Genomic DNA, 14,116 nt, shown 5'->3' with positions numbered 1-14,116 from the left:
TTGGCGCTGGGCTGCTGTTTGTCACTTAAATTTTGGGGGAGGAAGACTTTTACTTTGCCAGATTAAACATGTTTCTGCCCAATATCAGCTTGCCAAAGGAAAAACTGAAAAAATGTCTAAAACTAGGTGGTCTGCACTTCACATTTTGTGAACAATAATTTTTTTTTAATAAAACAAATGCTTTTGTTGACCTTGAAAGCCATAGTTCAGGAAACACATTTGGGACGTCCCCACAGACGTCACTGTAAGATTGTTTCTGTCGACTTTTATCCCGTTAACTGACTGGGAGAGGAAAAAGAACAGATTGGACACAGACCTGTGGGACAAAATGGACTGTTGCAAAGAATAATCTGACACTAATTCACAGGAACAACCCTGATAGCATGTTCTAGCTCCTGGGTTTGCTATCTAAAAGCTCTGGCTCCCATTTGACTCATTGTGTTTGTTCACGGATTAATCAATGAAATGGAAAATTAAATACTGCTTTTCAACAGCTGCCATTCTTAAATATTCAGTTTACTGACGGCAAATGAACGATAATGGTTGCATATTAATTTTCCATTGACTGGAAAAACAAACAACCCACTTCCACCGGACAGCAAAGGAAAATGTCTGGTTCTGGGAAGATTGCAACAAAAACAACACAATACTTTAGGAAGTGAAAGATTTTTATTGCACGCCTTCAAATTAAAACGTGACACATCAGAAAAATCTATTTTGTCACTTGTGTGCACGATGTGATGGAAAATATGGTGGACAGAAGCTCAGCGAGTGCTCCACCTTCTCAGTGTCTGTCCAACACTTCAGCTCAGTCCTGAATTCTTTTCCTCTGTGAACTTGAATGTTTACTTTTTATCCAAGTGACAGTTATGACCTGAGACGCTGAGCTACTGCTCAGACTCAACAGGCCTCAGTTGGTATGTTAAAGTTCATAATAGCATAATTAGAAAAAGACTGAACAAGTACAATACAGCTTGGTTGGAAGGGTTTCCAGAAGTCTCTTGCTTCTAAAAAGAAGGCAGCACAGCTTAGGTTTGCAAAGCTGCATCTGAATAAGAACAAGAACAATGTGCTTTGAACAGATGGAGATGTTTGATCATAATGCACATAAAGCACCACGTTGGGACAAAACCCAGAAACCTCATGCCAGCTGTGACCACAGTGGTGGAGGGATGGGGAAAACTGAGCGATGTCTTTAGAGTTTTATCTTCCTTTTGCAGACCTGAGGTGCTTCAGTGAAGTGTTAGCTCTATATTTGTGTCAAAATCTGAATTTTATGAAATCTGAGAACATTTCAGTCTGCACAGGTCCAAATAAGTGAAGCATAATATAGGAAACAGTTAATAAACGACTTGTATCACAAGTTTAAAATCTACATTAAGACACAGAGCACATCTCAGCCAGCTTGCTCTTCTTCCTCCTCTTCTTCACAGGAGTCACCTGTTGGGAAACTGCTGCACTTTGAGCATCATGTCTACAGCTCCCCCCCTGCTGTTTTCTGTGTCCTTCGTTGTTTGTTTCCAGCCAGACGTCCCGGGGCAGATTATCGATGAGCTCGTAGAGGGTGAAGATGCTGAAGCAGATTTCGTCGTAAGCTGTTTTGGTACCACACTCAAACAGGCAGGCGAAGGCCACAGCAGGTGGGGCTCCAGGTGAGGGTGACAGCTCCAGGTAGGCCAGGTCAGAGTATGCGCTCGGCCCATCATAGATCACCCAGGGGCCACGCCAGCTGTCTGGATCACGGGGGAAAAGGCTGAGGAACAAGCCCAGGTTTTTGCGTGCAGTCGTCCATGTTGGGTGGGAATATACTACCCACGTAGGAGTCAGGAAATCCGGAGGGGCTTCATGAGGAGGTGGGATGGAGCTGGTGGTGCTGGAGCTGTTTGCTGACACTGAAAAGGCTACAGAGCTGGTACTCGACTTGGAGAGACTGGACTCTGTGGTGCAGGATGTCCAGTGTCTGGAGAGCCGTACAGGTCGCTGTAAATCGTTGCTAAGACTCTGACACAGATTTAACGGGGCAGGAAATCCAATAATACTCCCATGACAACCATTTCGAGGCTCCACCAACCGCTGCACCAGCTGCCCCTCCTGAAACACGGCTCCATCATCCAGACTGAGGGCCTGCACTCTGTACCCGAGAGGGCTTCGAGCATTACAGTATAACACGTTAGTCCCATCCTCTTCGTCCACAGACACCATCTGACACTCCACGGTCTCTGGTCCTGGGACCGCCTCTCCAAAGCGCCAGGTTCTCCCGTGGGTGTCACTGTGAAAGCAGAATGAGTGGGGAGTGGTCTGGCAGAGGTGGCCGAAGCACTCTTTGCACTCGATGTGGTAGGCGTAGGCAGGAATGAGCAAACGGCCCGACTTCAGCTGGATGCCGTGGCCCGGGCCGAGAGCGAAGGTGGCCCATTCTGCCAGGAAGGAAGCAGAATTGGGACTGTGGATTTTGTCATCTTGTGACTCTTACTTAGATCTTTTTGTTGAAGACAAAGAGGCTGTTTCCAATTTAACTGGAGATAAATAATACCACAATGCTTTTTCGAATGAGCCTCACCTTTAATAGTGTCTCCTATGACCTTCTTGGTGAGGTCGGTGACGGGACTCCAGGTGTCGCCATCATCAGTGCTGGAGACGTAGCACAGTCTGGTCACGTTCTTCCCTGTCACCAGCTGATAGGACTCTGAGGTGTGACCCAGAACAGCGATGAAGAACAGAAAGAGAGTGCCCGTGAACTCATCGTAGACCGGGCACGGGTTCATGGATCGGTGGCCTGGCAGGAAAGCAGTGCCCAGAACACGGATGTCCTCCCACTGCAGACAAACGACGATTGAGAAGAATCACAGGAGACACAAGAAATGATGCTTCTCACGTCTGTTTGATTTTACTTAAAATGCCTGTTCAGTCAAATTACAAAACAAGAGTTAAAAAAAAGATTTTAATTATTTAATTTTTTTTTACAAACTTCATATGCGACTGGGGAGAGTGCCCGCCCTATGGAAGACATCCTGCATCGTCCCGGTCCCCAAAAAGAACCGGCCCAATGAGCTGAATGACTTCCGACCGGTGGCACTGACGTCACATCTTATGAAGACTCTAGAGCGGCTCTTCCTCAACTTCCTCCGACCACAGGTACAACATGCCCAGGACCCACTACAGTTTGCATACAAGGCGGGTGTCGGAGTGGAGGATGCCATCCTGTACCTCCTACACAGAGCCCACTCACACCTGGATGGGGGAAAAGGCACGGTCAGGATCCTGTTTCTTGACTTTTCCAGTGCCTTTAATACCATCCGGCCCTGTATGCTTCAGGAAAAACTGAACAGGATGGAGGTGGACCCCTGCCTGGTGGCTTGGATCTCCGACTACCTCACCGACAGACCACAGTACGTCAGGCTGAAGGACATCACGTCTGACACAGTGGTCAGCAGCACAGGAGCACCACAGGGAACTGTGCTGTCCCCTCTTCTCTTCACCCTGTACACCTCTGACTTCTGCTACAACTCTGAATTATGCCATATTCAGAAGTTTGCAGATGACACGGCCATCATGGGGTGTATCTGGGATGATCAGGAAGAGGAGTACAGAAGTCTGGTGAGGAACTTTGTCGCATGGAGTCACACAAACCACCTGCAACTCAACACCTCAAAGACTAAGGAACTGGTTGTGGACTTCGGGAGGTCCAGAGAAGGTCCACTGCCGGTTCAGATAGAGGGGGAGGAGGTGGAGGTGGTCAACAAGTACAAGTACCTCGGGCTGTGGGTGGACAATAAACTGGACTGGTCATGCAACACAGAGCACCTGTATAAAAAAGCCCAAAGCCGACTGTACTTCCTCAGGAGGCTGAGGTCTTTTAACATCTGCAGGAAGCTCCTGAGGATGTTTTACCAGTCAGTGGTTGCTGGAGTACTTTTCTATGCTGTGGTGTGCTGGGGGAGCAGCACAGCAAAGAAGGACTCATCCAGGCTGGAGAAACTGATCAGGAGGGCTAGCTCTGTGGTCGGCATGAAGCTGGACACTCTGGTGACAGTGGCAGAGAAAAGGACATTAAAGAAACTGATGGACATTATGAACAATGCTGGGCATCCTCTGCACACGGCCATTAACAACCAGAAGAGTCTGTTCAGTGACAGGTTGCTTCTCCCCAAGACAAGAACTAACAGACTTAAAAACTCCTTTGTCCCACACGCCATCAGACTGTTTAACTCCTCTCTGGAGGGGAGAGGGAGGGGAAACAGGAGGACAAAGGAGGGGGGAACAACTAAGCTGTAGTGCCTCTTCACCTCACTGTACAATACCTTGTGCAATACTTTTTGTAAATAGTCAACAGTGCAATAGACTCAATACTTGAAATGTGCAATTCACTTGTATTTTTATTTTTATTCCTATTTATTCTATTTATCCCCTTTGTATATTTTATTTATATTTGTCTCTGTATTTATATATGTGTGTGTGTGTGTGTATATATATATATATATATATATATATATATATATATATAACAATTCTGTAACTGTAACTTCGGTCGTTGCTGTGCTTTTTTTTGGAAGTCGAATTTCCCAGAGGAACCCACCCGAGGGATTAATAAAGTTCTATCTTATCTTATCTTATCTTATCTTATATTTAGAGGATTATAGAATCTGAAAATTACATTTAAAGTCTGTTATTGTTTTTTATTTTTGTACTTTATCAGCCACACTTGGTTAAAATACTTGAATAAAATCTTCAGTATATTTATTTTTTATTGTACCACTTATATTTGCACTGAATGATATTAAATCATTATAGGTGCCATAAAACTTGCTTTACAGTCTGATTTAATTCGTTGAATCTAAAACAAGACTATCAAAATTTTCCTAACTCACTGTTACTTTGTAAAGTCACTATTTTTCTTATTATAACCTGTTAAAATATTGACCTTTTCTTCCTACATTTGTTTACTTTTCTGCCTATGTCAGGCTATAGATTTTAGAAGAAGTACTTGTTATCAAACTTCTGATTGTAAAAATGTACTTAAGCTCCAGTATTTATATGTGCACAAGTTTTAATTGTACAGCCCTGAGCCAGTGAGCATTGAGTATCACTGACTTCCACATAGCTCCTGTAGAAAGTGCCTTTCCTCACGACCAGCAGGTGAGCCTGAGAGTCGGACGGGCTGAGCCTCTCCTCACAGAAAGCCAGAAAGGATCTGGAGCGGGGCAGGTAGAGCAGAGCTGGGACTCTGTACGTCACTCCGTTCGGCTCCTTGTGGAAAAGCACAGATCTGGCTGGAAAATATGGCGACCTCATTCTCTCTGCTGTGTGAATATTTTCATGCACCGCCAAATCGTCTGAAATGGAGAGTTAGAAGCAGCTTTACTGGACAAGCAGGCATGCAGTTTCCAGTAGCTCTGTCTGAAGGTGCTCAACAACAAATGGACAGGACCATAAATAAAGATATGGTTGAAGCCTATAAAGGACAAAAACACTAAAGAAAAGCAAACACAGGTATACAGTTCACTTGAGAGGTAAGTTACCAGTATTTAAATCCATATAAATGAATATTTTCAAAGTAAGATTCTTTTCTGGCCCATCTAAATCAACTCAATTCAGTAGCTGCTGCATCAGAATCTGCCAGGAGCAGCTTATCTTCTGAAATAATTGCTGGAAAAAGTCCAATGGTAGCAGAAGGTAATTCATTTGTCACTAATGTGAATTCTGTTTGCCACCTCGACCATGACTGCACCATCAGAATGTTTATGTTCAGAGTTTTTGATAGTTATGGAGAAAAATACAGTCTCATTCAAGCACGATGTGCTAAATATTATTCCACCTCAAAAAGACGTTGCTTACTTTACACCGAAGATATCGCAATATTACAAAAATATATTTAAAGAGTGACTAGAATAGCGGTCCACTGTGTTACACAACTGGGGAGGTCGTGTTTAACTGACAAATAGACTGCGTGTGACCAAACCTTCAACTGTGAAACAACCTGACAACAAGGTCAGCATCACATTTCATCAGCACATTTCTGCCTCCTAATTCAGCCTTCCCACTGTAACAGCACTGTGAGGATGCAGCTCACTAATGCACAGTTTATGATCAAAAAAGGTAAATGTTGCACAGTACTTACATTTACAGTGCTCTGTGCTCCTGCAGCTTTGTCAGGGTGTACAGCATGTCTCAGTACTTGAATGAAGGGCTGACAATGTAATGTGTGTGTGTGAGGGTCTGAAAGCTCCGGCCTCCCCTCTCTGTTTCCTATTCAGTGCAACATGGTGCTCACTGACCCAGAAATGGCCCACACTCATCAGATCTACAGCTTTGGATGAATCAGCGAAGAACAGCCAATGAAGGCCAGGCGGGGAGGGGAGTGGGGGCACGCTGAACAATGACCTGATGAACTGCCTCTTCTCTGCTTTCCTTTTTCATGTCACGCAGAATATGTAATAGGCTATGTGTTACTACTTTCTGTGTAAAGCATTAGCTCTGCCGGCTTGCACATCTGTTCAAGAAAGCTTTGACATTCTGTGCATGGAGATGACTATCGATCATCGATATATATATATATATACATATACATACATGTATATATACACACATGTATATATACACACATACATACACACACACACACACACACACACACATGTATATATACACACATACATACACACACACACACACACACACACATACATACATACATATATATATATATATATATATATATATATATATATACATATATATATAAGTGGCTTTGTAGCCTCTAATAAACTAATAAACCCCATTTAACGCAGACAGAACATCAGCTTTTTACCCTGAAACTCACTTCGCAGGCAGTACTTTGCTCCAATTTTGCAGAAAGGGAAAAGAAAATTAATTATTTGAATATATTATTTAAATGCTTGATGTAATAAATATGATAAATAAATAATAAATATTAACGCAGATAAGTTTAATATAAGAAAGAAAAAAATCCTCGCTGATGCCGCCTGACAAGCTAAACACAGGGCTAAATCTTAAAACGTGTACGTGACGACATCAACAGGCGACTCAGCCTCACATGGCAACCTGCTGAAGTTTTAAACGTCTCTAGAAGGTAGTGTAATTTCTCTGTTCTCGGTGAAGTCACGTTATAAATCAACTGTAATCGGTAAATTCAGGTCAACGTGTTTGTTACCGCCGTCAAAGCGTCAGCTGGACAGGTTAAAAATTAGCGGCTGAGCTAGCAGGTTAGCACAGTTGGACTTGATTTTCTGTTTGTAGCAACTTCTTTCATTATTGTGGTTTGTATGAAGTAATAATCCAATCTACAGGCTCATCCTTTATATGCGAGTGAAATACAATTTAAGTATTTGGAAAACCGCTCCTGAGCGCATTTAAATTCAGTGTTTTTGGACTTCTTTTCTTTTGCGTATTTGTCACACGTACAGGTTTCATGTCCCCAAACAAATATTCCTATTAGACAAAAATAATCTGAGTAAATACAAGATGCAGTTTTTACATAATAATTTCATGATCCAAACCTACCTGGCTTGGTGTACATCTAGAAATATGTCTAATTCTTCTCATTAACCTACATTTTACAGGGTCAGCATGGCCAGGCAGTGGTCTGAGGGCCACTCCACTTCCATTCTCTGTGTAGGGGTGTCTATGGGCCCTGAAACTCTCATTGCTTCAGGCTCTGAGGGTGGAGAGGTCACAGTGTGGAGCCAGGAGGGCACCATCGTAGGCCGCATCACTCTTTCTGGTGAAGAAGACAGCACAAGCGTTGTGTTCTCACCTTCAGCTCCAAACCAGCTGTTTGTAGCACATGGAGATGCAGTTAGTGTGCTTGACCCAAGGAGCCTGAAGGGTCCCGTAGAGGAGTATCAGGCTGCAGGGGAGGAGGAGATCAACGCTTTAGCACTGAATGAGACCAGTTCGGCCCTGGCTGTGGCGGATGACTCCGGGGCTGTGCGGGTGTTGGAGGTTCCTGGAGGAAAAGTTTGCAGGACTCTGCGCAGACACACCAACATCTGCTCCTCTGTTGCTTTTCGGCCTCACAGGCCCAATAACCTGGTGTCTGCCGGACTCGACATGCAGGTGAGAAAACGTTTACCTACTTATTTCCTGTTACTAACATTTCTTTCCTGACATTAGCTTTGTTGGTCTCTCAGGTGATGCTGTGGGGTCTGCAGAAGACCCGCCCTCTGTGGACCCTCAACCTTCAGGATGTGGCAGAGGAGGAAGGCGACCAGCAGCAGCGACCTGGTCAGCTCTTCAACCCGCCGCTGGCCCACTGCGTTTCTGTCTCGAGCTGTGGAAATATTTTGGGGTGCGCAGCAGAGGACGGGCGGGTACACCTGATGCGGATCGGGAGCGGCTCAAAACTGGAGCAGCACGGAGCGTTTAAAGCCCACAGCCAGGGAGCCTCGCAAGCCCACTTTGTTAACTTCCTCTCCCATCCATACTGGCTCATCACTGGTGGAAATGACAGCCAGGTTGCATTATGGGACCTCAGCAAGCACCCAGTGGTGGCTCCAGAGGGGAAAATTCAAAAGACAGCACCCCATCGAAGGAAGGGTAAGAGCAAAGCAAAGAGGAAGGAGCAGTCCCAGGAGAAAAAGACTGATGCACAGAAGGACGAGGCTGAGGGGAGCGATGAAGCAGGAGCAGCAGGAAGTGCAGAGGAGGTGATGGAGGATAAGTCTGGGCCTAAACTGAGCATCAGCCATGGGGACAAGGTGAACTGGCTGTGTCCTACTGTGCTGAAAGGAGAACCAAGTGTGATAGTTGCAGATCAGAGCTCCAGTCTGACAGTCTACCCTCTCTCTTAACTGGACACTAAACAGCTTTTTTATTTTCCCTCACAGCAGTTCATCTTTTAGAAAACCTTTTTTCCTCATCTGTTTGTTGATTGAGACAGAGTTATGTTTTTGGTTTTCCTTCTTAAAATCTGTTAACATTTTGAAAAAAAATAAGCCCAACCAGTATTAATCTATAGAGCAGCAAACATCAAAAAAATCTGCATGAGAGTCCACAATGTAATAAACCAGAGGTTAGTTATTTTGGAGTCTCGTTTACTGCAGGCTTATTTATGAGGTTTTTTGTGTGTGTGGCCCTATAAAAGTATCTCTTTTAAATACACGTTCTGTCTCTGAATAGATTTGTTATGCTTTTATAAACAAGTTCTTCATTTTTCTGGATTGTAATTGTGCCACATCTGACAGAAGAAATCTGCATTTCATGTTTAACAGTTTTTAATGAAGCCACCCCAATCCAAACCAGGTGGCCAACAGAAATCAAAGCACAGTAAATGAAAGCTGGCCCCACAGACATCAGAACAAAAAAATGATTGCAGACAGCCACACATGCATTTGAATTGCTGCCACATGAAAAAAAGCATAAAAAATAAAAGCACATCCCATGTGAAAGAAGAACTGGGATTTTCTGGAATACATGTTAATGATTAAGTCCTGTTTGCTGCTTATGAATTGCCACAGGCTGACTCTGGGATACACAACTCCAAAAAAAACAAAAAGCAAAAAACAGAAGGAAACGCTGGATCAAGGTTTAACCGTCAGGGATCTCATCACTCTGTCCAGTTCCTGAGTGAAGCCACAAGGAGCAGATGTGTTCAAATACCTGGTTAATGAAACTGAAACTACACAGGAGACGTGAAGAAGAGCGTGCAGGCAAGATAATTTGGAGACTGTGGGAATAACAAGAACAGGTGGAAGACTTCAAGAGGTTAAGACATGGTTGGTGTGACAGGAGTAGGATGCTGGGGATGTATTGCATGGCGACACTAAAGAAGAAGACGACTGCTCCCTCTTCCTGGACTGCATTTCACTGACACACCACACACATCAGCATCAACCATCAAAAACTGTGGTTTTTGTTTCCAAACCAAACCCGAGAACTACAAACAGCATTCTGCTCTCTTAACGCCAACAAAACATTAAAGTACATTCATTGGAAATGTTCTGCATTCATGCAGCACTTTCAAAGAAGGGAGCATCATTCTTCCACAAACAAGAAAAACACAACAACGACACATGAAAAGGCACGAGACTGAGCAAATTCACGCCCGTCTGATTTAACAAGGCAGCTTACAGCTCAGACGGCACGAGAAAGGCTTAAGAAAAATCCACTGGTGGTAAAATCTTTGACAATATTTCTTCTAGTCTAACAAAAAGTTTTTAAGCTGCACGTCACAAATCAATCAAATGGAAGCTTTTTAAAGTGGAAGTTTCACTGAGTAAGCAGGATCACTTCACAGCACTGTAGAGATCGTTTCCACAATCACTTACTAATAGCCTACTAAATCTGCCTGGATGTCTTCCACTGTTAAAATCCTTTCATGTCTTGCAAGAACAGGTTTAAATAAAGTTAACAGGCGTGAGGCGTTTCACCCCTCTGATTACTGAGAGGTGCAGGCGATGTTGGCGTGGTCTCACATTTTGGAGGTTTGTGCCTTTAGGGCAATGTGCACTGAGCAGATGATGTTTACAGTTTGGCCAGGGCCTTCTCCAGCAACTCCATGTCTGCATCCCCCCCGTCTTCACCCTTGCTCCCGCGGGCGCTGCACTCCACAAACTCCACCTTCATGGGCAGCTGGCTGAACTCAAAGTCTTTGCCTTTTTTGCCCAGGTACATGCTGCCGCCTACGGAGCCGTCCTGAGAGCTCAGTGCTGCCGAGCGAGTCACTCTCAAGGTATTCCTGCAAGACAATGAGACATCGTTAAAGAAGAATCGTTTACTGCTCAGCAGACCTGCAGGGTTTATTTTAGATTCAAGATTTAAGTGGCAGACATTAAAACCCAGTACCGGTACTATGTCTCTGATGTGGCCTTATACAGTCTTTGTGTGTTTGTCCTTACAGGTGATGACTCCCACTTCTATTGTCTCTTGACTGGCCTCTAACATTATTTTAGCTAATTAACTTTTTGCCTTTTCTCTTCTGTAGTTTTCATTTTGTTGCATTCTGATCTTTTCTCTTACCAACCAGTCGTAGCTGATGGCTGCTCGTCCCCGAGTCTAGTTCTCTTAAACGGAAGTCCTTCCTCCTCACAGTCATCAATATCTTTCTGTTAGGGGATCCTTGCCTTGTTGGGGGTTCCTCTTTAAAATGTTTAAAATGTATTTATGTCTCTAGAGAAACTAAAGAACTAGTTCTTTAAAAATCCAACTTGACTGAATCAATAGGCGCCCAGATTTCTAGTCAATATTTTTTACATTATGAAAATATATAATACATAAAATAATCTAGGGGAAACATTTAAGGCAATAAATAAATAAATAATCTGGGTTGTACTAAGTGGCCCTGATTTTAGCCTAAGCCAAACTGCCAAACTCCCATCTTGGATTTGGTGTAAGGCTAAGATCCACGTACTGATAAATTTAGCAGAACAACATTGATTGTTGAAATACATCTATTGTTTTAGAGGTCATATTTAGAATAATATGCACAATGAAGACTACATTAAACAATGTAAACATATATTATTCTCTGGACTGTGGGAGGAAGCCAGCTGTGAGGCAACTGTGCTATTTATGGTGTGGAGTTTGCATGTTCTCCCCGTGTCTGTGTTGGTCCTCTCTGGGTGCTCTGCCTTCCTTCCACAGTCCAAAGACATGCAGTTAGTGGGGTTAGGTTAACCGATGAGTCTAAATTGGCCATAGACGCGAATGTGAGTGTGAATGGCTGTTTGCCCCTCTGTGTTAGGCCTGGCGACCTGTCCAGGGTGTATCCCGCCTCTTACCCTATGATACCTGGGGTAGGCTGCAGTAACACATCACAGTCCACATTAAACACACACGTCCAACAGTCTGCCGTAACAGGTTCATAATAAATACAGGATCAGTCACTGGCTTATGAGTGGAAATATTAATAAATTGGCATAATTACAACACAAAAACTGAAAAAGAACAAAGTGAAAAACAAAAACAAAATGTCATATCTGCAACAATCTTTGAATCCTGCTATGTAGCATTCATTATTTTTTGTGGTTTTATTTATTTACACTGAGAGCCAAGAAAAAGTTCCACTGCTTTGCAATGGACAATAAAGTTTTATTGTTGCAATGCTCCCAAAAATATTTATTGTATAAGAAGACAACAAAACAGCGTTACTTACAGCTCCTTTTCCAGCTGCTGCTGAATCAGTTTAGCAGATTTTGCCATGGTGATGTCTACAAGATAAAGACACCAGTGAATAACCTGGATGTACTCAGAGTAAGCAGTGAAGGCTCAGATATTAGGACATTCCTGTCTCGGAATGTGACTGTACACTCAGTGAACTGCAATTACCTTATGTGACAGAAAACTATGAATCCTTCTATTTAAACATGAAGAAAAAAAAAGTTTCCCCCAGCTCTCTAAAAACTTTCTGAGGGTTGCTGTACCTTGTTTGTTGCACGCCACCACGAGAGCCGGGGCGTTTCTGGTGATCACGGCGTCCGTCAATAACACGTACAAGAACTCGGCCACGTCTCTCACTTCCTTCTGGAAGATCGCGCTGTCCACTACAAACACAATCGCTCTGAAAAAGAGGACAGGGTGATGATAAGACAGATGTGATAAGGATGGAAACAAGGGGACAATTACTTTTTTCACACGGGCAGGTAGGTTTGGATAGCTTTTCCCCCCTAATCAATTAAGTCATGATGTTAATACTGCACTGTGTATGTACTCAGGTTATTTCTAACATTAAAGTGTGTTTGATGATGCAAAACATGTAAGGGTAAAAATGGCTTCACCATCCTTTCTATACAGTCTATGGTCAGAACATTTCATTCTGTGGAAGCAGTCAGCGTTATTCCATTCACCTGTCAGCGGTTCACACATGCATCACCTCACAGATCGTCCTGCTCTCACCTGGCCGCGGACTTGAACTTCTCCAGGTACTGAGGACGGAGGCTGTCGTGGCCTGGCAGGTCTATGAGAGTCCAGGTGCTGCCCTGCAGACGGAGTGGAGAAAAACAGCGGTGTGAATCCCACCCTCACACGAGTTACTTCTGTCCACCAACGGTCCTCAACTCACCCTGTCATTTTTGGCTTTGTATGGAGCACTGCTGTCAGTGATGGAGGTCTGTGTCCGCTTGAACTTTCCAGACAGCAGCTGCCAACACATGAAAAGCACAAAAAGAAATAAGCAAACAAACAAACATACATTAGCTGCCCCCCCCCCCACCGGGCTTCCGGGGTCTGTCTCAGCCTTAACTCACCCGGCTGAAGAGCAGGGTTTTCCCCGAGTCACACAGCCCCACCAGGAGCACGGAGGTGCGCACAGTCTTACTGGTGAGGAAGTACTTCAGAAAGACTGCAAACACAAACCAAAGGACACACATTCAGTGACTGATTCTCAACGTATCAAAGGCACTTGCCGTCCGTTAGCCAAAAATGTGTGGTAGCTCTAAGTTTGAATGACTTCCCGTGAAACCGACAGCCGTTGTTAGCTTCTTAGCTTGCTACTTAAGCTAAAGTATTTAAAACATATATTAATTTATTAAAACAGCGCATGTTATTGTATTTCAATGTTAAAAAGCCCTGCTCACATATCAGGTTTATCACAGACCCGCTGTTTGCGGCTAACGGGGCTAAGCTACACGCTCGGCCTAGCCTGCTAAGCTGCTAAGATGACTTCTTACCACAGGTGATAACAACCACCGCCAAAGCGACGATAACTCCGATCAGGAAGACCGGGTCCTGCTCTTCCAGCTGCTGCCGCAGGGACTCGATGTAAAGTTCAAACGGAGATCCTGCCATCTCCACGTCTGCTTTCTCTCCCACGTTTCCACCGGTGCTGTGTGCTTCCATCAGTCCGTCCAAGCTGCTCTGAAATGAGACACGTCTCCTTTCCTCTGAAGCCTGTAGGGAGCCACAGCGACCAGCAGGGGGCGCCCGCCGCTCAGGACATTCTCCGCTATGGGTCTGGATCACAGACTGTATGTAAAAGACATTACCTGGAGTGCTGGAACCAGCTAGAGGTAAATGACAGTTTCATGCCATGTTTATTTCTCTGGAAGTAAATGGAAGATAGTTTTCATGAGGAAAAGAGAAAAAAACTGTACCTGGTAATGTAAAAGGTCAAAGGTTACTCAAGCCAAACGACGCAGTTCTCTTAGGGGATGAGGAAGTA

At 44.1% G+C, this 14,116-nt stretch overlaps 3 protein-coding genes across 4 annotated transcripts; 1 reads left to right on the top strand and 2 right to left on the bottom strand.

Annotated features, from left to right (window-relative positions):
* Positions 1 to 656: 656 nt before the first annotated feature.
* Positions 657 to 6,265, bottom strand: neu4 (sialidase 4). Its single transcript, XM_085430194.1, has 4 exons — positions 6,119 to 6,265; positions 5,092 to 5,333; positions 2,561 to 2,816; positions 657 to 2,417 (listed from the first exon to the last, which is right to left on the bottom strand). Exons 2-4 carry the CDS (start codon positions 5,290 to 5,292, stop codon positions 1,378 to 1,380), a joined length of 1,497 nt encoding a protein of 498 aa, XP_085286320.1. The 5' UTR covers positions 5,293 to 5,333; positions 6,119 to 6,265; the 3' UTR covers positions 657 to 1,377.
* A 750-nt stretch (positions 6,266 to 7,015) lies between these two features.
* wdr53 (WD repeat domain 53) lies at positions 7,016 to 9,514 on the top strand. Of its 2 annotated transcripts, none has more exons than XM_085430188.1 (3): positions 7,016 to 7,090; positions 7,581 to 8,076; positions 8,151 to 9,514. In XM_085430188.1, exons 2-3 carry the CDS (start codon positions 7,588 to 7,590, stop codon positions 8,808 to 8,810), a joined length of 1,149 nt encoding a protein of 382 aa, XP_085286314.1. In that variant the 5' UTR covers positions 7,016 to 7,090; positions 7,581 to 7,587; the 3' UTR covers positions 8,811 to 9,514. The 2 variants fall into 2 exon arrangements, with proteins under 2 accessions (XP_085286314.1, XP_085286315.1); XM_085430189.1 differs by lacking the exon at positions 7,016 to 7,090 and adding an exon at positions 7,099 to 7,223.
* Positions 8,952 to 13,905, bottom strand: srprb (SRP receptor subunit beta). Its single transcript, XM_085430190.1, has 7 exons — positions 13,626 to 13,905; positions 13,203 to 13,297; positions 13,019 to 13,096; positions 12,853 to 12,935; positions 12,381 to 12,517; positions 12,113 to 12,167; positions 8,952 to 10,696 (listed from the first exon to the last, which is right to left on the bottom strand). The coding sequence occupies exons 1-7, from the start codon at positions 13,792 to 13,794 to the stop codon at positions 10,483 to 10,485; spliced, it is 831 nt and encodes a 276-aa protein (XP_085286316.1). The 5' UTR covers positions 13,795 to 13,905; the 3' UTR covers positions 8,952 to 10,482.
* Between the last annotated feature and the right edge of the window lie 211 nt (positions 13,906 to 14,116).

This window comes from Copadichromis virginalis, linkage group LG14 (assembly GCF_057382275.1).
Source record: "Copadichromis virginalis isolate Kocher_CV1m ecotype Utaka linkage group LG14, C_Virginalis_male_GT1.1, whole genome shotgun sequence".
Taxonomy (NCBI): Eukaryota; Metazoa; Chordata; class Actinopteri; order Cichliformes; family Cichlidae; genus Copadichromis; species Copadichromis virginalis.
This window is presented reverse-complemented; position numbering and strand designations above follow the sequence as displayed.

What these genes read in the sequence shown, in the direction of transcription:
- srprb (XM_085430190.1), bottom strand. Translation starts at nt 13,794, where the DNA reads ATGGAAGCACACAGCACCGGTGGAAACGTGGGAGAGAAAGCAGACGTG. An exon ending in AAACCCTGCTCTTCAGCCGG is followed by an intron (nt 13,097 to 13,202) that starts GTGAGTTAAGGC and finishes ATGTGTTGGCAG; the next exon opens with CTGCTGTCTGGAAAGTTCAA. An exon ending in AAGTTCAAGTCCGCGGCCAG is followed by an intron (nt 12,518 to 12,852) that starts GTGAGAGCAGGA and finishes CCTCTTTTTCAG; the next exon opens with AGCGATTGTGTTTGTAGTGG.
- wdr53 (XM_085430188.1), top strand. Translation starts at nt 7,588, where the DNA reads ATGGCCAGGCAGTGGTCTGAGGGCCACTCCACTTCCATTCTCTGTGTA. An exon ending in CTGCCGGACTCGACATGCAG is followed by an intron (nt 8,077 to 8,150) that starts GTGAGAAAACGT and finishes TTGGTCTCTCAG; the next exon opens with GTGATGCTGTGGGGTCTGCA.
- neu4 (XM_085430194.1), bottom strand. Translation starts at nt 5,292, where the DNA reads ATGAGGTCGCCATATTTTCCAGCCAGATCTGTGCTTTTCCACAAGGAG. An exon ending in TCTACAGGAGCTATGTGGAA is followed by an intron (nt 2,817 to 5,091) that starts GTCAGTGATACT and finishes GTTTGTCTGCAG; the next exon opens with TGGGAGGACATCCGTGTTCT. An exon ending in CATAGGAGACACTATTAAAG is followed by an intron (nt 2,418 to 2,560) that starts GTGAGGCTCATT and finishes CCTTCCTGGCAG; the next exon opens with AATGGGCCACCTTCGCTCTC.